This window comes from Melanostigma gelatinosum (genome assembly GCF_949748355.1).
Source record: "Melanostigma gelatinosum genome assembly, chromosome: 18".
NCBI classification, from domain to species: Eukaryota; Metazoa; Chordata; class Actinopteri; order Perciformes; family Zoarcidae; genus Melanostigma; species Melanostigma gelatinosum.
The window spans coordinates 3,125,245-3,145,513 of NC_136651.1; the positions used below are offsets into that span (position 1 = coordinate 3,125,245).

The 20,269-nt window shown below is 42.5% G+C and overlaps 3 protein-coding genes across 7 annotated transcripts; 1 reads left to right on the forward strand and 2 right to left on the reverse strand.

The window, feature by feature from the left end:
• Positions 1–1,302: 1,302 nt before the first annotated feature.
• srek1 (splicing regulatory glutamine/lysine-rich protein 1) lies at positions 1,303–8,733 on the reverse strand. 4 transcript variants are annotated; one of them, XM_079289012.1, is made up of 11 exons: positions 8,492–8,733; positions 8,218–8,351; positions 6,100–6,215; positions 5,261–5,410; positions 4,553–4,731; positions 4,285–4,415; positions 4,097–4,193; positions 3,871–3,975; positions 3,449–3,520; positions 3,185–3,299; positions 1,303–2,497 (listed from the first exon to the last, which is right to left on the reverse strand). In XM_079289012.1, the coding sequence occupies exons 1-11, from the start codon at positions 8,617–8,619 to the stop codon at positions 2,342–2,344; spliced, it is 1,383 nt and encodes a 460-aa protein (XP_079145138.1). In that variant the 5' UTR covers positions 8,620–8,733; the 3' UTR covers positions 1,303–2,341. The 4 variants fall into 4 exon arrangements, with proteins under 4 accessions (XP_079145138.1, XP_079145137.1, XP_079145140.1 ...); XM_079289011.1 differs by having other exon boundaries at positions 3,871–3,978; XM_079289014.1 differs by lacking the exon at positions 8,492–8,733 and adding an exon at positions 6,563–6,684 and having other exon boundaries at positions 3,871–3,978; positions 8,218–8,234.
• Positions 8,734–9,031: 298 nt separating this feature from the next.
• ankra2 (ankyrin repeat, family A (RFXANK-like), 2) lies at positions 9,032–12,121 on the forward strand. The gene is made up of 9 exons (XM_079289126.1): positions 9,032–9,123; positions 9,388–9,722; positions 9,792–9,950; positions 10,040–10,105; positions 10,531–10,628; positions 10,726–10,851; positions 11,021–11,087; positions 11,244–11,324; positions 11,542–12,121. Exons 2-9 carry the CDS (start codon positions 9,443–9,445, stop codon positions 11,595–11,597), a joined length of 933 nt encoding a protein of 310 aa, XP_079145252.1. The 5' UTR covers positions 9,032–9,123; positions 9,388–9,442; the 3' UTR covers positions 11,598–12,121.
• Positions 12,122–12,685: 564 nt separating this feature from the next.
• Positions 12,686–16,662, reverse strand: btf3 (basic transcription factor 3). Of its 2 annotated transcripts, none has more exons than XM_079289507.1 (6): positions 16,623–16,662; positions 15,477–15,545; positions 15,146–15,259; positions 14,852–15,053; positions 14,611–14,673; positions 12,686–13,188 (listed from the first exon to the last, which is right to left on the reverse strand). In XM_079289507.1, the coding sequence occupies exons 2-6, from the start codon at positions 15,543–15,545 to the stop codon at positions 13,142–13,144; spliced, it is 495 nt and encodes a 164-aa protein (XP_079145633.1). In that variant the 5' UTR covers positions 16,623–16,662; the 3' UTR covers positions 12,686–13,141. The 2 variants fall into 2 exon arrangements, with proteins under 2 accessions (XP_079145633.1, XP_079145632.1); XM_079289506.1 differs by having other exon boundaries at positions 16,560–16,659.
• Positions 16,663–20,269: the final 3,607 nt, after the last annotated feature.

Genomic DNA, 20,269 nt, shown 5'->3' on the forward strand with positions numbered 1-20,269 from the left:
AGTATCCGTACGCTGAGGGGCCCTCGTGTTCCTACACTCAGAGGATACGTATTAAATATGTAATGCACCGTTTGTTTCCTTTAATGAAAAAAAAAGAAAGCAGAATATGCGAAGTGGCCGTCACAGCCACACCGAGGCCAGAGCAGCAGAATAACAAGGGGCGTCGATAAGAGAGATGAAATACCTGATGATCTAAATGATGCTTCAGTTGGTGAGATCCTTGTTTTGATTGGCATTTCCCCTTCTTGGTGTGCTGGTGAGCAGCAAGTCTAGACACAGAACCTAACATGGTAACGGCCTGGATTATACTATTATTATCATCTATATTTTACAACAGGTCATTTCTTTCATGTTTTGTATAAAATGCAACTGATGCAAACTCCGTTGCTTTGTGATAAATGAAGCTATGTGAGAAACTGACTGTATGGACAGATTATTAAGGATTCACTGCAGTACTTTTACTAGATTATGAAGGATTCACTGCAGTACTTTTACTAGATTATTAAGGATTCACTGCAGTACTTTTACTAGATTATTAAGGATTCACTGCAGTACTTTTACTAGATTATTAAGGATTCACTGCAGTACTTTTACTAGATTATGAAGGATTCACTGCAGTACTTTTACAAGATTATGAAGGATTCACTGCAGTACTTTTACTAGATTATGAAGGATTCACTGCAGTACTTTTACTAGATTATTAAGGATTCACTGCAGTACTTTTACTAGATTATGAAGGATTCACTGCAGTACTTTTACTAGATTATGAAGGATTCACTGCAGTACTTTTACTAGATTATTAAGGATTCACTGCAGTACTTTTACTAGATTATTAAGGATTCACTGCAGTACTTTTACTAGATTATTAAGGATTCACTGCAGTACTTTTACTAGATTATTAAGGATTCACTGCAGTACTTTTACTAGATTATTAAGGATTCACTGCAGTACTTTTACTAGATTATGAAGGATTCACTGCAGTACTTTTACTAGATTATTAAGGATTCACTGCGGTACTTTTACTAGATTATTAAGGATTCACTGCAGTACTTTTACTAGATTATGAAGGATTCACTGCAGTACTTTTACTAGATTATGAAGGATTCACTGCAGTACTTTTACTAGATTATTAAGGATTCACTGCAGTACTTTTACTAGATTATTAAGGATTCACTGCAGTACTTTTACTAGATTATTAAGGATTCACTGCAGTACTTTTACTAGATTATTAAGGATTCACTGCAGTACTTTTACTAGATTATTAAGGATTCACTGCAGTACTTTTACTAGATTATGAAGGATTCACTGCAGTACTTTTACTAGATTATTAAGGATTCACTGCGGTACTTTTACTAGATTATTAAGGATTCACTGCAGTACTTTTACTAGATTATGAAGGATTCACTGCAGTACTTTTACTAGATTATGAAGGATTCACTGCAGTACTTTTACTAGATTTCTCTGATATGTTATTAAAGGATGCCTGAAGAAGTCAGTCAAGTTTGAAATGTGTTGCAATCCAGATTAGATTTTGCCGTTCAGTGCTCATATGCAGCAGATTCAATTTGATAAAATAAACTTCTCCGCATAAAACGATAACCTGCTTTGTTCCTTTATGCACGACCGACTCATTTGTGAACCTTTTTCCACCGGTTCTGACGCCATAAAAGGAAAACATTTAAAAACCTCTCTACCGTAAGATACATTTTTATTACTGTTAACGCAGACTGTTGCTGCAAATAGCTTTTTGCAATATCAAGACAAAAACATTGTGTTCGTATGAAAAGGCAGATATACTTCTAATCTAAGAGGCATGAAAGGCTTTTCAGACGACTGAAGTGTGGTCAGGATGTCACAGGAGGAATGGACCACGGCGACCAAGAGGAGTTTGAAAAGCTCTGCAGCTGCACATTGTTTCTGCCGGGTTGGGTGACTACAGTCTGTGTCTGTACAGAAGGAATAACAGGCTGACTGACACACAGAGGAGGTGGACAACCGTATGATATCATGCAATCCGATGCGTTTGTTTGGGACGCGTGTAATGTCCAGCTGCTGTTGAGGTGTCGACTCAACTATTTAGTGTCTGCGAAACCTTCAGCCTGCCTTCTAAAAACGGGAAACGCTGCACCGAGTGCTCACCTGCCCTTTGAGTGGGGGACTGAACATCCGCTGAGTCACAGGATCCAAAAAAGTTCAAGAAAAGTTTTTTAAAAAACAGATCATGAGATGACGACGATGAGGAAAAACACGCTGCTAATGAGTGGTTATCGCCCGGTGTTTATACGCACGCCGTACTGCGCTGAGATGGGACGCGGGGTGAGTTCGTATGGTGCTGCAATAATCACTTGGAGCTGCCCAGATGTGCATACTCGGCGGTGTGAGTCTTGTAGCTGCCATTATGCACGGCGCACGGCGATGACGTCATGTCCTCGCTGAGTGCGTCTTCTCGTCCACTCTCAAAGTCTTCCTTTTCTTCCCGGTCATAGTCCTTTTGCACCTGAAATGTCAACGAGTAACAGTCAGACCAGACCTGGTGGGCCAAGAGTTCAGGCACTAATGATGCAGTCACTGTTAGATCTTTTCACTGAACAGAAGTTAAAAAATACATCGGACTCAGAGGAAAAAAGCCTAAATCACCCGAAGAATCACAAAACCAACACCACAAGGACACTCTGAGATACAACACAAAAACAACCTAAATTCTAACTGGAACCCCGTTTAGCTTCCGCCTTCCAGCGGTGTCGGTGTGATGTTCATCGGACCAGAAACACGCCTCAACTTGAGCTTTATTCTCCGCTACGAGTAAAGAACGCTGCATAGAGTTTGGGTGGAGTATCACCTACGATAACTGAAGTAAAGTGCACGAGACGACTGTACGGCTGCATTATGCAGATTATCGACGGCAAAGATGGAGCGTGACAAGTCTACAATGTGTCGCCTTTTATCTCTCGCCATCGCCTTTGTGTGATCTTTATCGTAAACTTTCAAAAGTAGGTCAGCGTTCGCGTGGTTTGATTCTCGAGTTTGAGAGTGAAAACATTCACCAAAAAAACAGTTTCTGAGGTGGGTGGGGGGGGGGGGGGGTCTGTTGAGGACAGTAAAGCAGAGATTTGCAGAGCTGCAGGGGGACCCAAACAGGGAGGCGTTATTCCAGAGAGGTGTTCCAAAGTGTGAGCTTCTTTACCTTCTTTGGCTTGGCCTTGCTCTTTATCCTGTCCTCGTCCTTGCGGCTCCTCTTCCTGGATGCCGATCGGTCCTTTTTGTCCCTGCTGCCCTCCCCCCTCTTGTCTTTCCCACCTCTGAGAGGAGCCAACGAAAAAAAGACACCGATCACAATCTTGCAGACACAAAATCACTGAAATGTTTGTGAATCCACCAAACAGAAAAGAAACGGACCGAACATCTGGAACATCTCAGCAGTGTTCTGAAGATGGAGTGGTGGATTTACCTTTTCGGGGAGGGTGATCTGACTTTCCTGCGAGGGCTCCTGGACCGCTCCTTACTCCTCTTCCTGTGGCCCCTGATGACAACACATTAACTGGATCAACTACATTTATTAAGACAATATAATCTATTTACGGAAAAAACTGCAGTGTGCAAGTACATAAAAACATAAAGGTAAACATCCATAGATGCATACTTTATAGTATTAAAAGGTTTATTAGATAAAAAGACATGTTCCACACAACAGGATCCAGGAAGTTACTAGACTTATGAGGAACATGGGGCCCTCTAGTGCCCAGTGCAGGGATAACATACAATACATTATCTTAAATTAAACTACAGAAGCAGATGAAACCTCTCCAGAGCACTGAACAGCGTAGAAACGGATCATTTTGAGATCGATGCCTCGTGTTGTTCCCGACATACCTGGAGCGACTCCGGCTTTGTCTCTTGTCTCGGGAGCGGGAGCGCCGCTTGTGGGCGCCTCGGGGATTGTGGGTGTCGGTCCTCGGGCACACTTTCGGCACCGGTCTGCTCCAAGAGGAAGAGAAAGAAAATAAATAAATTGCTAATCACCAACTGGACACAATCAATCATTCCATTACAGCGTCATGCCAGTGAAGCCTCACAGCTCCGAGTGCCAGCTGATCACCTGTGTTTCGAACGGGACCTCTTCCTTTGCGTTCTTGAGCGGGAGCGGGACAGACGGGTCTTCCTCGACCGGCTGGAGGAGCGCTTCTCTAGGTCAGCTAGAGGCAGAGCGGCAGTCTCAGCATCAGAACAACTTCACGAATCCGTTACTAAAACCGTGATACAATGCAGCCGATCAAAAAGCTGTACCTGGATCTATGGCAGCAGCGATGGTGCACTGGGCTTCCCTCACCCTCTTCATCACACTTTCTAGCTCCTTAGCGGCGGCCTGTGGCGTCATCTCCGGGGGTTTTACGATGGCGTTATTGGAATGATTAACCCTGAAAGACCAAACGCTAAATCAGCTGACACAAACAACTAAAAGACATTCAGAGTAAATAAATGACACGTTTCTCGATTTAGATTTTCTGTCCCTGCTGTACATCTCTGTAAGACGATCTCTCAACACATCACGTACTTCAGGGGTCTGTCTCCGAACATGACTCCGTTGAATGTCAGGGCTCTGCCGACGGAGTCCTGCTCCACAAACTCCACGAAGGCGAAGCGTGTCGGCTGAGTCTCGTCTCCGGCCATTCGCACAAACTTGACCTCTCCCACCTGCTTGAAGAACTCCAGCAGCTGGTCTGCAGTGGTGGTCTGTGACAAAAAAATAACTGGATTGAATGACAACAAGTTTGCAGCTACAGAATGTGAAGCTTTGATTTTTTTTGGGTGCTGGAATCGGTTGAGAGTTAACGTGTTAAAAGGATTTATTTTATTGATCTGTTGATCTGCACTTGAAGGCTTTAATATCTTCTCTCGTGGGTACAGATAGCTTATGAACAGAATTTGGCTCTGAGCATCATTAGTGGAAACTGTAATTTGTCCTGATGTGTCATGAATACGTCAAGCTGTCTGGAGAAAGACAGAAATGAGGCATCTTTCACTGCAATAGGAATGAGGGAACGGATGGTTGCTACTTAAAGTACAAGTCTGGTGATATTATGGATTTTTCTTATTCACACCAAATCCTACAAACTGACATTGATTTCAGTCTACCAACAAATATTGTCTGTGTATACAAGACCGATATGTCTCCTCCCTCTGTGCCACAGAGCTCTATTGTTGTTGTTGACGTTAAATGCTCAGTAGGTTCGGTGTGAACACAGGTTTGACATGACGTTACCTGTGAGTTCAAGTTGCCAACGTAGACGGTCCTCCTGATCTCATCCACTTTTGAGGGATCCACATTCCCCATGAGGGGGGCCTGGGCGCTCGCCGATGCTGCTGCGGGGTCCAGGGCAGCCGACAGCCGATTCACTACGGGAAGGTTCAGCTGCGGGAGTGAATCACACACTCAGGTTTTACTTAAGCCTAGTCCACACCACACCAGACCCGGTTTCTGCAGCTCCCTGACAAAAGACCCAGATCAGAGGCAGATCTCCGTTGGCTTGGCGCTTGCAAATTGGCGCTGGGAGGCAGAGAGGATCGCCGAAGCATCGCAGACTCATCCCAGATGTCTAAACATATGGACCTGTCATGGAGTCTGTTGGGGAGCTACAGCCAAGGAGAGAGCAAGTCGGGCCGTTGAAAGACTTCCGTGAAGGCTGCTCTCGTGTGTCCTCGCTCATGGCTCCTCAAGAGATCCCTCCTCTCTCCTTGCTTCTCAGAGAAGGAGCGAGGAGAGAGCTTTGAGACATCAGTCAAGATGGCGGAGCAGAACAACTTCCGGTTCAAGCAGGGAGCGAGGAATTGACAAAAAAAAAAAGACTTGGGATGTACCGTATAAATAGCAAAGACATGGAAACAGTTTTAATGACAAAACGCAGTTTGTAGACCTCATCTGGGATTCTACCCGGTGACAGGTCTTGTCATGTGCGACCCCCCCCCACCGCCGGTCCCTCACGTAGTGTGAAAACCACAACGAATTACAAGACAGAAAGTTGCGTAGCGTGAACGGCGCAGCGATCTGAACTTGGCTTTACATGACGGACAAACAGACAAGAAAACAAGATGGCGACTCACATTCTGAAGCGGAGCTGGAGCGGGAATCGGTAGCAGTCCGCCTCCAGGAATCAGACTGGGTACTGGGGCGGCAGGTGCCAAAAGTGACAAGGCCTTGGCCTCTTCTGGGATTCTCCCTGCAGGACAGAAGCAGATATTAGCGAAGGCAATAGAGGGACGCTTCACTCTGCCTCCTCTATGTCTGCACAATAAGCCCACTGTATTCTAGAGAGAAAGAGAGCATACACTTCCCCAAACAACCTACAACGTGTTCTAGTGTCTACTGCTGGAGACCGAGCATCCTTACTTTGCTTTTGTTAAATTATTCTCCTCAGTCAATCTGAATTATCATTTTCAATAACAATCTTAACTTTTATTTTTCTCAGAAACAAAAAGAACACAGATTTTTGGCCTTGGTCTCTTTTCATAGATCAAAAACAAAAACAATGCAGAGAATGAGTCAACACGTTGATGCATGGGTCACCTGTACTGGAAACATATTGGTCATGAACCATACGATATCAAGCATGGGCGCTTTTCCGTGTGGCGATCGTTTCGCAGTGTTGGAAAGGTGTGCAACACAAGACAACCCCAATGGCTGCATCACTAATAGCACACAGGACATCAGATACAGAAAAGAACAACAATTGTAAGAACTGTGGGAAATGTTAGCCAAGACTTAGCCATGAAAAAAAAACAACCAATTAGGTATTTTGCTGATTCCACTCTGGACTAAAGTCAGCTGCTTCTATAGCTGGAGAAGAGAGCTACGTTAAGACCAGCAAGAAACAAACTCTGTTCATTACAGCTGGAGGCACTCAGCATAAAATGATGATGTTGAATGGAGAGTTGCTGTGTTATTGTTAAACATTAAACATCCATACCAGAGCTCTGTGATGTAGTAATGTGAGGGGGAGAAAAAAAACCTTTTACTACAGATTTACGGCACAGATGAAAAGCGCAAATAGAATTTTAAAAAGGTTCTACTGGGTCTCACTTTCAGAACGTCTAAACCCTGGCTACGTCAACAGGAGGAGGTGACAAGAGAGTAAAGTGTTAGTGATCCTCTTAGCATCCCATGTGTGATACACATCCCACCGGTATGCCGTAGCAACCTGGACAGAACTCAATCACACACAAGCCGCAGCTGTAGCGGAAAGAGAGAGGGGGGTGGGGGGTTGGACAATAATCAAAACAACAAACCAAAATAACAAATATAAAAAACACAAAGCTAGAGATAAGCAATACTGTAGTTTCTAGATAGAGACAGTAGACAACATGGGAAAGGAAAAAATAAATAAATAAAAAAAGAGACAAGGTGTCCATCTTGGAAGGTGCAGCAGGCTATTCTCCTGGTCACATTCCCCCTTGAAGGCTGCGTTGGCCCGATCGGGGATAGTGGCTTGGAAAACAATGCCTGACTCAGGCTAGTGTAGTGTAACAGCTGGGCCAGTCTAGTCATCTGATATGCACACATAATCACACAGAAAAAACATACAAAACCAAATTAATAAACTCAGTAGCCATCCAGCACTAAGTCACGTGGACAAAAAAGCATCAAGTTAGAGGTGATATCATTTTTTTCTTTTGACTGTACACAAAGGGGACAACAGTGGCACCAAAAGGGGGGGGGGGAGGAATTTAAATAAAGGGAGCACCAAAATAAAATAAAAGAAAGAGAGAGAGAAAGAGGATAAAGTTAGCTGTGATGGCATGAACTTATTTTGGTAATTTCCATGAAACGAGTAACATTAATGGCAGCTTCTTATGGAAAATACACAATGCTACTTGTTCCAGAGAATCCAGTGTTTACAGTGAGGTAAATAATGTCTTGCAGCTTCAAAATAAAAAACACATTCAACATATCTCTAGTGTCGTCTGTAGAAAGCACCTGACAGCAGACAGACAGGGATACAACCAGCCACCTGTCTCAAGTACTTGTGACAAAACAAAGTGGCTAAAATAATAAACTACCCAAATGGCACAACTTGCCAATTTTTCCATGTGAGTAATAAAAGAAAACAAATAATCCAGAATTCAACCAAAACACCAAACGGTTGGATTCAAAACGGGGGAGGAGGCCCACTGAGACAACTCAAGACATTTCATTCCCATTATTTTTAAACGAAACACACTCACCTTCCGCACATGGCACTACTATCAAGGCTCTGTCAACAAAAACAGTATTGGTGAGATGTTGCGCCACACCAACACTGGCGGGGTCTCGGTACTTTATATAGCACACTTTGGAGGAGAAAGACAGAGGGCCATTGCTGTCAAAGAAAACACAAACAGAGAAGAAGAAGAAAAAGGTTAGCTGTGTTTCGCTTTGGTCTTGATTTTTCATGTTTACGTAGGCCGCAAGTCCGCGGTGTTGCCTAGCTAGCCGTCGCCGGGGGCAGGGTGCTCTTACTCGGGCGGGTAGAGCCGCAGCTCCTCGATGTCTCCCAGGAAACCGAACAGAGTGCGCATCTGCTCGCTGCTCACGGCCGCGGACAGGTTGGTGACCTGGACGACAGCGGTCCCTGGTATCCCGCTCATTGTGCAAACCGGTTGACAATCTTTAAAGTGTGGTAATTTATACAAGTATGTATTTCTTAGTGTCCCCCCCTCCACCACTCGGTTCTATGCATAGTACATCCAAGCGGGCGGAACGAGAGGTTTCTTTGGCTTCCTCTTACTTTCAAAAAAGGAGTTGACAATAAACTCGGAGGTGGATTACCGCCCCCTAGCGTGGTGGTCGCTGCATTACAGCCTCGATGTTGCATTACTGGCAGCTTCAGGGTTAATTCTCCCTCAGTATGTATGTATGTATGTTGATTGTTAGCATTTTATGTCTGCTTAAGTGTTTATTATTTATCAATAAACTTAAATCTGTTTGGCAGCAGCATGATGTAGAGGTTCCGGAACTAAAAACGGGGGAGGTTAATAGTGGATGCACCCTTTTGTGGACGCCACTAACTGCGCATGCGTAAATGTGATCAAAACACCGAATGAAGAAGGGTGACCGTATGAGGATATTTAAATAAAACAATGCCTTATCGAGTAAGAGAGGTCTTTATTTCAAATAAATACTAATAGAAGCTTTCATTTTTTTCCCACGGTGTATTATTGTGACTAACGGAAGGTTACAATAACAGCTAGCATGCTAACTGATAGTTAACAGTTTATTAGGCATTTAATATCCAAACATGTTTTTAGGTTAGCTTTGTCAGCCACAAGCTAGCAAACATTAACGCTATACGTATTGTGACTAAATATGTATTTGTTTTTATATATAACGTTATACGACTTGTTTCCGTGTTTCAGGCGCGCGGTGGCTTCAGTTTAATCTCAGTGTGACAGCTCGGTGAGGGATCAGAGAATGGACGTTACCTTGTCAGCCTCCGGTGGGACATCAGAGGCCATGGAGGGGATCTGCGTAATGCCCGATTTGAGTGTCATCAAGACCGAGCAGTCGATGGGCGCGAGCCCAGATGACACGGGCACCCAAAATGTGGCCATGGGCATAAAATTCATCTTGCCCAACCGCTTCGACATGAACGTTTGCTCGAGATTTGTCAAGTCGCTGAACGAGGAGGACAGCAAGAACATCCAGGACCAGGTCAACTCCGATCTGGAGGTGGCCTCTGTGTTATTTAAAGGTAGGTTTTTGGTTATCTTGTGACGATGTCTGACTTCAGTGAGCTCACTTGCCTCAATATGTGTTTCAGCTGAGTGCAACATCCAGACGTCCCCCTCCCCGGGTATACAGGTGCGCCACGTCTACACGCCATCCACCACCAAGCATTTCTCCCCCATCAAACAGTCCACCACACTCACAAATAAACACCGCGGCAATGAGGTATCATCCACGCCTCTGTTGGTGCATTGTAAGTACCAAAGTCGTTTTATTTACTTCATGTTTACAACACAAATCCAGTCCAAATGTTGATAATTACCTGCATGTTGTTCCTCTCAGCTTTGTCCATTCATCAGCTTGCAGCCCAGGGGGAAATGGTGTTTCTGGCCAGCAGGATTGAACAGGGTAGGTAAACTCATGTGGGTTGTCGGGTAGAGTTCCTACTGGTCATGCAGTGGTGAAATGATCTGAAACACCACTCACTATCACTGGTGTTTAGAGCTGCAGCTAATTATTATGTTCATTAAAGACGAATCAGAAAATAGTGAAAAATGGCCTCTGCATTTTAGTAGAGCCCAGTGTGACGTCTTTAAATGTCTTGTGTCTGAACAACATTTCAAAAAACAGCGATATAGCGTTAACTATCATATCAGACTAAAGTAAATCAGACAATATTCTTATTTAAGAAGCTGGAACCAGAAAATATTTGGCAGGTTTTGCTTGAAAAATGACCAAAAAATATTAGTTGTGTCGAACAGATGCACTCCTGCAAAGGATTGTGGGTATGGAGATGCGGTAATCACATTGCTTTTCGTGTAACATTTTAACAGAGACTGTAATCAACCACCAAGACGAGGAAGGCTTCACCCCCCTGATGTGGGCAGCCGCACACGGACAAATCGCCGTCGTCGAGTTTCTCCTCCAAAATGTACGGAAAGCTCGACGTGTCGTTCAGATCTCACGGTTTTATTAATATTCCATCAAGTCCTCTTTATTTATTTGCTGGTCGTCACTCTTCGCCGTAGGCTGCTGACCCAAACGTCCTGGCCAAAGGGAGGGAGAGTGCTTTGTCCTTGGCCTGCAGTAAGGGATACACCGACATTGTGAAGATGCTCATCGACTGCGGTGTTGACGTCAATGAATACGACTGGGTAAGAATGCAGAGCTTCTATCTCATGTTCTGCTCTCGTAGAATAGAACAACAAATGATGAGGTTATGCTATTAGGGAGATCTCTCACTCACGTTGTGCTGGTTTAATGTCATCTTGCCATCTAATGAAGCCCTTTGTGTGTTTTGATGATCCTTCGTGTGGCTTTCAGAATGGAGGAGCCCCTCTGCTCTACGCCGTCCATGGGAACCATGTGCGCTGTGTGGAAATCTTGTTAGGTGAGGACAAATGTTTCACTGAAAGTAACACCTGTGGTCACAAACATCCATCCGTCCCACAGGATGACCATGAATGTCTCGTGTTCCGGTATGTGTTGCTGCTACCCATAAACATGTGAAATAATAAAGTCCGGGGTTTGTTTGTGTGTCTTCCAGAGAGTGGTGCTGATCCGACCATCGAGTCAGATTCTGGATTCAATGCGATGGACATGGCCGTAGCGATGGGTCACCGGAATGGTGAGCGTAAACGAAGCAGATAGTCTGAGCCTAAATTTAATGGGTTTAAAACATGGAGGTGCACACAGACTGAGAAACAGATCTTGACATTACTGGAACAAGTTGTGCTTTAAATAAAAGGTCATTTTTTGTCTCTACTCGGTAATCTCAGTAGATGAAAAAGAAAAAATGACCATTCTTCCATGACTCACACACTGATGTATGTTTCTCTGTTTAGTTCAACAGGTGATGGAGGCACACCTGCTGAAGTTGCTGATGGGAATCAGAGAGTGAACTGTAACAAGTGACGGCTCTGGACAATCACGTAGCGCGGCTGGGCTGCGGGCCGGCACGATACTCTGTTCCCACTGAGTGATGTTTCAGTTCAACATGATTCTGTTGGCGTGCCGCACATGAAGGTTTGTGCGGTGAACCCACCTTTCTAACCGTTTTACTTTTCTTTCCACGTTGAATGTGGAGTAGCAAATCTGATCCAGATACAACCCAGCATGCACTGCTCTCTCTGTAGTATGCTGCATAGCGTGGAGTGCAGTGTAGGATTGATTTTGCATTAAAGCATGGAGGTTTTAATATTGTACATGTTTTTTACCGCCATGTCAGCGGTTTATTTTTTAAACGAACTTATTCGCCATAAAAAGAAAGCATTTTTAAAAGAATACCAATGTAATATGTTGAATTGAAAATAGGTTTTTACAGACTGTGCTTTTATGACGCTGCCAAGCTGTTTGTCATACCGACGTTATTTATTTGAGAACCGTAGTCAGTGTTGTAATGTGACTAAAGTATATCGATGTGAAGTCTGTTTGGTTTCTGTGTGTTGTGATACTAATGTTTGCCGACGTGTTGTGCTTTCTGAAATAACCTCACCTCATTAAAGCATCCAACAGGGGTCTTGTGGTGCTGTGTGTGCGTGTTGGTGGTTCATACCAGTCATAGGTGGTGTATCGACAAATACCTTGTACTGACCACCATGAAAGGTCAAACCACTGCTTAGTCACTGATATGAATCTGTTATTTAATTAAAATATCTTTTTAAACTGGAAAAAGAGAAAACACTTATTTCGTACTTGTTGAGTGCTGTACATGGAGTCAGAGGACAAGTCTATCACTGAATATAAAGCTTTAGGAATACAGTTATGAGATAAGAATATAATAAACTGTTTCTTGCACGGCATCACAATTTTACAATACATCATAAATCCTTCAGTGATGTATTTTAAATCTGCATGATGTTTTTCAGTGACGTGCTCCTTTAACTGAGTTGTATAACAATGTAACACTTCAGGACGCCGACCAATTTACAGAAGAGCAACATTTTTTCAGCGGTGGAAATCGTCCTCGAGGAGGAAAAAAACAAACAGAAATTGTGTATTTTTTTGACAGTAGCAAAGGTTTATTCCGGATATGGTGGTTTGAGCGAGGCCACGAAGAATGAAGGTTCAGTAACATGGCAGATGTACAGCGGGGGCCTTAAACACCACGTTTTACACGCAATCTCTCACTTAACTGGACACACGGAGCACAACAAGCATGTGGAAAAGAGGAAGTGGAATGACTACGAAGATACCGTACGCTTCCCCGGGTTTTTAATACTTCACAGTACTATTCTAGAAAATTACTCAAAAATAATTCATAAGAGTAGGCAAGTACTTTGTTCAGGTGTTGCACATTTAAAAGAACACTCGCAGTCAAAAGTTGACCGATTATACATCTTCTCGAGTACTTTTAACGATTAGCTCTCCACCTCTCCAAATAGACAGCAAAACATCTTGGGCCTCACATGGTCCCGTCAGACACGTCAGGGAGTCCCGTTTCCTCTAGTTAGCCTCATCCTTGGATGCTTCATCAAAATTCTCCACCAGATCTGAAACAACAAAAGACTCCGTGGTGAGCTGATTGATTCGGGGGGGAGAGGCATGTCCATCTGCACAAATCACTCTCCGAGGTGCCGGAGCACAATTCAGGAAAAGCGTGTTTATCTGAAACGTGATACTCGCTGCAGCGCAATCCAAATGATTTGCTCATCTTTCCCCCACTCCCACATGGGCTGCAATGTGCTGGACAGATGGGACCCTTCTCAACTACTGAGAGCAGCTGTAAAAATGATGGGGGGCCGAAGCATCAAATGGTCGTCTTCAATTCCTCCCGTGAAATGTGAGAAATCTGCCTTTCAAAGCCCGGGCTCAAAGGGTCGAGGGGTTAAAATGGAAACAATTCAAAAAGGTCTGAGTGAACATGTTCCTTCAGAGGGATAACAAAAAGGAAACTTAACTCCAATAACAACATGATGGCGATGGCTGTTAACCCCTGAGCCACCGGGCTGCTCCCACTGCTGAATACATGTGTAATCGTTTGCTACATTAGCGAGGACCCGAGAGACGTCCTGGGAAAAGATGAGGTTGTTGTAATGGCAACCTCATGTGTTGGGTTCATTCTCCTCACATAGAAAAGCAAACTGGATCTTAAGATCTTATAAACAATGAACATGAGATTTAAATACTAAACCCTGCGTTGCACCATCACTCTAAAGTCATTGATGAAGCCCCTTCATGTGACCCCCTTTCACGAGCCAGAAGAAAACAAAGCTGCCACGGTTATTTAACTGAGGGAAAGACATCGTTCCATAATGGACAAGTGTGAAGGAGCATTTCCAAATAAGGGCCTTTGTCCACAGTCTTTCTGAGCGCCAGCGTCTTTTTTCAACTGTTCCCAATGAGAAGAGAGCGCTGCTCCCAGTGTCTTTTTTTCGGAGCGCTCCGTGTTTTTTGTGTGTCAAATTGAAAATCCCTGAACTTTTCAGGAAAAAGTGCTGATGATGTCACCGTAGACGTTATGGAGGAGAAGCTTGTTTTGGTCCATCCTGAGCTTTATACGTCACACAGACACCATCACAACACACACATTTGTGAGAGCAGATCGGCCGGGCGCACACAGAATGTTGCTGGTTGTGATGATATCTTCTTTGCTCTAAAGCTGTCAGATCAAGCGTTAAACTATGGAGGGCAAGCATCCTCTGTCTGATTCTAATGATGAAAAACAATGTAAGACAAGGGGAAAGTGGACCAAATACATAATAAAAACCTAAGGAGCGATTCAAGTCTGTCATACAACGGAGATATGAGTTGTGATATGTCGTCAGAGCAACATAAAAAACAAGATGAAGCGGAGTGCTTTTCTGCCAGCTACGTGGACACAGACTAAGACTGCAGAGGAGGAATCTATTGTTTTGAATGGTGGAACAAACAATTGTGCATGTAACGCAAAAATGAGACATGTAAGCACTCACCTGGAACGTCATCATCTTCGTCTTCTTCTTCTACTGTTGCAATCGGCGCTTTTCCATCTGCAGCTGCAAGAAGAGAAAACGATCAGTGAGGAGTTTAAACGGTGGAAACAATAAAAGGTTAAATCCTGAGGGCAGCGAGACTCATCTCTTTAAACACGGACAATACAGTTCTGAATCCATAGTGTCATTCACGCTAAATGATGACTTCATTCAACACGCTGTGGTGCGATAGGTTACTGACCCTGTTTGGGCAAAGCCTCGGCAAGTCTCCGGAGGCTCGTCAGGCTGTCGGCTCCCAGCTGGTTCAGGATACCCGGCAGCATCTCGGTCAGCTGCTTGGTCTCAGCGTGGCCGGTGATGGTGAAGGTGTTGGCTGCGAGGGAGGCCTGCACTTTGGGATTGTTGAAGTGGATGACTGTTCCCTGATTTGTAAACATGTTAACCTGTAAGAGAACAAAGTTGTACGCTGTTAACGAGCAGAATCAGATTCACCTGTAATCACAGTGGGACAGCTGAGAGGAACGTTTTTTCCTACCTCCTCAATACCGGAGATGTTGTTGACACCGAGCTTCTTTAAGGAGAACTGCAGCTTCTTGTCGTCCGCGGTGGCCGTTCTGTGTACAACCTTCTTCTTTCTGCGAGCGCTACCCTACGGCGACATCCAGCCAAACATCTGTGTAAACCTCCAGTTCTTCATGATCTATTCATGCTTCATCCTCGGTATCGTGCTCAGAGCTTAAGATGGATTTAGCAGCAGAGCCTGAGCAGGTCTTACAGCATTAGGAAACAGCAGAGACGGCAGGGCGTGTTGCAAACAATAAAGCACGTCATGTAACCTGTGATAATGCGTCGAGTTGGTCACTTACCTTTCCGCCGATGCGGACTTGTGCCTGTAGTTTAGCAAGTTTTTCTTGATTCATAATTGATTCTTTCATCTGGAAAAAGAAAGAAAGCACATTATATAAAATGTATCTTAGTGCATATTTATACTGACAGCATTCATGTTTGACAAACTCTTTAAATATATTTTGGATATTTGAAAATAAATCATGTGAAAACCACATTATTGTACATCTCATAAACATCACAATCTTACAATATCAATAATAAACTGCTAAAAATAACAAAAATAACGTGTTAGGGGTAATTCTGAAAAGACAGTACAAAGCATATCTGTGCCAAAACAATCTAGAAATCTTAGTTTTCTGACATTAAGTAACAAACTGAGTTTAGTGCATTCAGTGACTTTAACACTGGTGTGATCTGGTGAGTTCATGGGCTTCTGATCCAGAAGACAAAGAATATTCCTTAAAGGTGTGTAACGGATCATTGTGGGAAGACAAACGCACCAGGTGTAGCTGAAATGTGATATCCTTCTAAAACTGTTATTCTGCAAAAAGTGTTTGTTTTCATCCCTCATTGAGGTGCTTCTGTGGCAATAAATAATTATTACGAAGAAGTGATACTTCCCCTATTGTAGTTTTTAGTCATGCACATGTGCACACTTAAAAAGGTTATGATCACATCACTACAGTGCTGCATGTGCACATATCACATTATCATACTCCTGTATAATGTACCGGTGAATAACAGCCATGTTAAACATATATCTGCACCTTTTTTCTTCGCTTCTGCTACCTAACGGTTCCTCGTCTATGTTGTCTGTAATGTGGACAACAAAACGAAGACGCATAACAAAATAATGTGGCGGGCCAAACAAAGTAGGGCCATGGGTATCGCCAGAGTGTGTTACGCTAACGTCCGCGGACTAATTCAACCAACCGTTGTACCGAAACAAGGTGTGGTTTAGCTTTTGTGCAATAACTTGTTAAGCTAACTTTAGCTAGCCTCTTATGCTAACTGGGAGCTAGTGACACACAGCGTCGGCAACGTTAGCTTCAAACCGCGGCAGATATTCAGCCATCTAGTCATAAAAGGCTTTCGTTTACCTCCTGCCGTCTGATCGGGGCAAAACAGTGGTGGGAAGAAGGTATTTAAAGCTCCTCACTGACCTGTAAACTAACAGCAGACACATGCGCGGAGCAAGATGGACGCGAGAGAGGAGGGAGGAAGTGACGTAGGGCGAAAAGCGCAATACAGCATTTAGGGCTTTTATACCCCGAGTTTAGCTTTGCAGGCAACACTTTCTACCACTCGAAACGGTCCTTATCAATACAATAGGACAGTTTGGATTTTGGGCTGCCCCAGATTAAAAATATATGCACTATTTGTACATAAATATTGCATATAACTTGGAATGCACTGTGTTGCAGTATGACGAAATCAACATACTTTTTGCCTTTTTTAACATACATAAATAATGACCGATTACAGCCATTATGTACACTTGTAATGTCAAAACAAAAGTATTAATTGAATCTGATCAGACAGCTAATTTACTGTAAAAGCCCTCCAATAATGCTACTTAATTCATTACTTTAGTCAGATTATCCATCTCCAAGAGTGGAAGGCTTTATGACAGATTATTTAGGTCTCACTAAGAGAGCAAATACATACATGTATTGAATGGCTATAAAAATGTGTGTCCTGCCCATTTGGAGCAATATTTGACACCTTGATCACTTCACTCAGAAGACGCCCCATTCAGAGGTCTTCTTGGCTGTGGATGATTTGGCAGGCGGGATGGTTATCAGAGTGTCAGCAAGTTTTAGCTTTTATTCTATTCTGAGGATGACATTTTAAAATGTGTGCAAAGGGCTGTGGAATAAACGCCACTCTTTGTCAAAAGTGTGTTTAACTCTGCTTGAGTCAAAGGGAGGACAATTCACCACTAGAAACTGTTCCACCACCTTGTTTGTTTGGTAAAAGACACATTTGAACATTGAAAAGATACATTTACATATTTCAGTGCTGGAATGTGGCCTGTTTTTGCATGATAAAGTAGACAGTTGTTTGGGGATTAGAAGGAGGATCATATTCTATATTCAATTATTGTAATTAATCTAAATTTCACAATATAAATAAAGAGAGAGAGAGCTCTTTAATTTGAGTATACCATTACAGACACATGTTTCATAATGACGATTAACTCTAATTAATAAATGATCCTCTCTATCTATTTATTCATAAACATAAGCATACAAAGGCAAAGTTTGTCCATTGTACCCAAATGTGCTCACGGTAGCGGTCGTCCCGTCACAAACTTGCACCTGTAGCGTGAACCTTTTAACCTCATTCAAGCTCAACGGTTTGCTGCGGTGAAAGTGAAACAAAGTAAGAGTGAGCGTGTGCTGGTCCTGTTGGGTCACACGGGGAATGATATCATTGTGCCGTCTCTTTGACTTCAGAAGGATATTTCACCTCAGATCAGCTTTACTCCACCAGATCCCGAACTGTGTGCGTTTGTCTTGTGACTGCATTGCATTCTGGTCTATTGAGGCTGTTAAACTACATTATGTGTGTGTGTGTGTGTGTGTGTGTGTGTGTGTCTGAAGCTTTCCGTCTGTAGATGTTGAACATTACAACACAAAATGAGTCTGAAGAGAAGCATTTCCTCTTTGATTCTGAAGGACTGTCACTAAAACCAATGAAGCAGCCACCTGTTTATCACAACTTCAAGATCATTTTACATATAGCCGTTTAATTAATCTAATCTGATCTTTCTAAACATATTGTGTGAAGAACAATCAAACTACAGAATATAATGAATACATTCCCACAATGATTAAAAGCCATATTCGTGATAATAAGGATCAGTTCTCTTTACTTATTTATTTGGGATTTAGTTGAAATATTTTTTGCAGACATATCTGCAGCACATACTCAACCTTTCACCCAAGACACTGAAACGTATCCAAATAATGAATAAATGATGAGCTGAGGTGCAGATTCTAGAACTTTATGAGGACTTCAGAAAACATGTTGGAGAGAGTGAGAAACCATCACTGGCAAAAATAATCACAAAGTTTGGTGTCATCAAAAAAATACAAACTGCAACAAGTTTTGACACTTATGTATTTTTCTAAACATAACTATGAGTTTTAATGCATATTTAAAACATTTTAAATTGTATTCAAGCTATTTTTTTTCTTACATTTAATTGCGGATGGTGTCGTCTTCGTATCAGGCTCTCTGCAGTCCACCTCCCGCTCGGTGCCTCGCACTTTGTCTCGCCTCTGCTGCATGTGATGCGCATTCATCACATGGCTCGCGGACCCCTCGCGGACCCCTCTCAGGCGGTGACACTGTGGGGTTGTCAGGCAGACAGGCGGGTCGCGGGTCGCGTTTAAGCAGCTAAGTGCTTTCTTGGTCCTTTCGTGGCACAGGAACAGCCTCGGATCGCAGAGGGGGGATTTAGAAACACGTTAGAGGTGGTTTACCACACATGCGACGGGCTGCTGTTGGAAGAAAGAAATATTCGCCTAATTCATTTTTTTGATGCTGACTTTTATTCATCCTGATAATGTCAGTCAAGGCATTTGGGGCTAACTTTACTTTATTACATATACAAACTCGTACTTTTGCTTTTGAACGGTTTCTAATCAGTAAATTGTAACTTTTGGTATAAAACGAACTTTTTGGATGTACAAATGCTCGAGAGCCATTCGCCATATATCGCGCGTGCATGCTTCAAATAAAGGTCTGAGGAATAAGACAGGGAGAACTAAAGCAGGCTTACATTTATTTTCAATAAATGTAATAGATCCATGGATTATTTTTACTCACACACATCTTAAACCATTTTATGGATTACACGTGTTATGCTTATTGATTATTAAGGTAAAATCAATGAGGTGAATGACTTGTGAAAATGTATCAGACAAAACTATTCAATTAAAACAAGTCTTTTTGCAAAGATTCCTCTGAACAGCAATGATTCATTCACTTTATTTTAATCACAAAACTATAAATTAAATTATTAATCAACTTGCATGTGTGTCTGTTGATCAAACTATATTTTGTCTATGCATTACAAAACAATAATCCATATAGTATATTGTGTTTATTATATAGTACAGATAATATCAAAAGTGGTGGATGAATAAAATAAATACAGCCTTCAACCAGTTATAACAAAAGCAAATCAGAGTAAACAGAAATTACAGTGAAAACTGTTTGTATTTTTCCCAAAAAACTTTGTCATTAATTTTACAACAGCACAGTTATATTGCATACACAAATAATTATTATTTATAGACACCAGTAGAATATTTTAGAGCTTTTAGAGATGATAAGTCAGTTGTACTTTACATCAAACTCTATACTACAAATGGTCGGTTTATGGGAAGTTAGTGCTAAGTTGTTGGTTGTGACACACAGCTGTAACAGTTTTTTTTCTTTTATGGGCCATAAGTGTTTTAATTATGAGACAAGTTCACCGCTAGATGGCGCTGGTCAAATGGGAACCTCTGAAAAGTTACTGAAGGGCTACAGAGTACCTGTTTAAATCTAAAGTCATCATAACCTCATGTATAGATTAGAAGTGTGATTACAAGCAATCTACAGATGACAACGGGCTCCTCTCTTTAGAACGAAACAAAAGGGAGAAATGAAATGTGCAGAAGTTTGGGAAAGTTGTTTTTTTTCCCCTAAATAATTTGATTAAACTCAACAAGAGGGCAATATTTTTGGAAAATGTGATTACTTTATTTTAATTGTTTTGCTAAGATAAAAAGTACGAGTATGTCTGCTGTTTTCT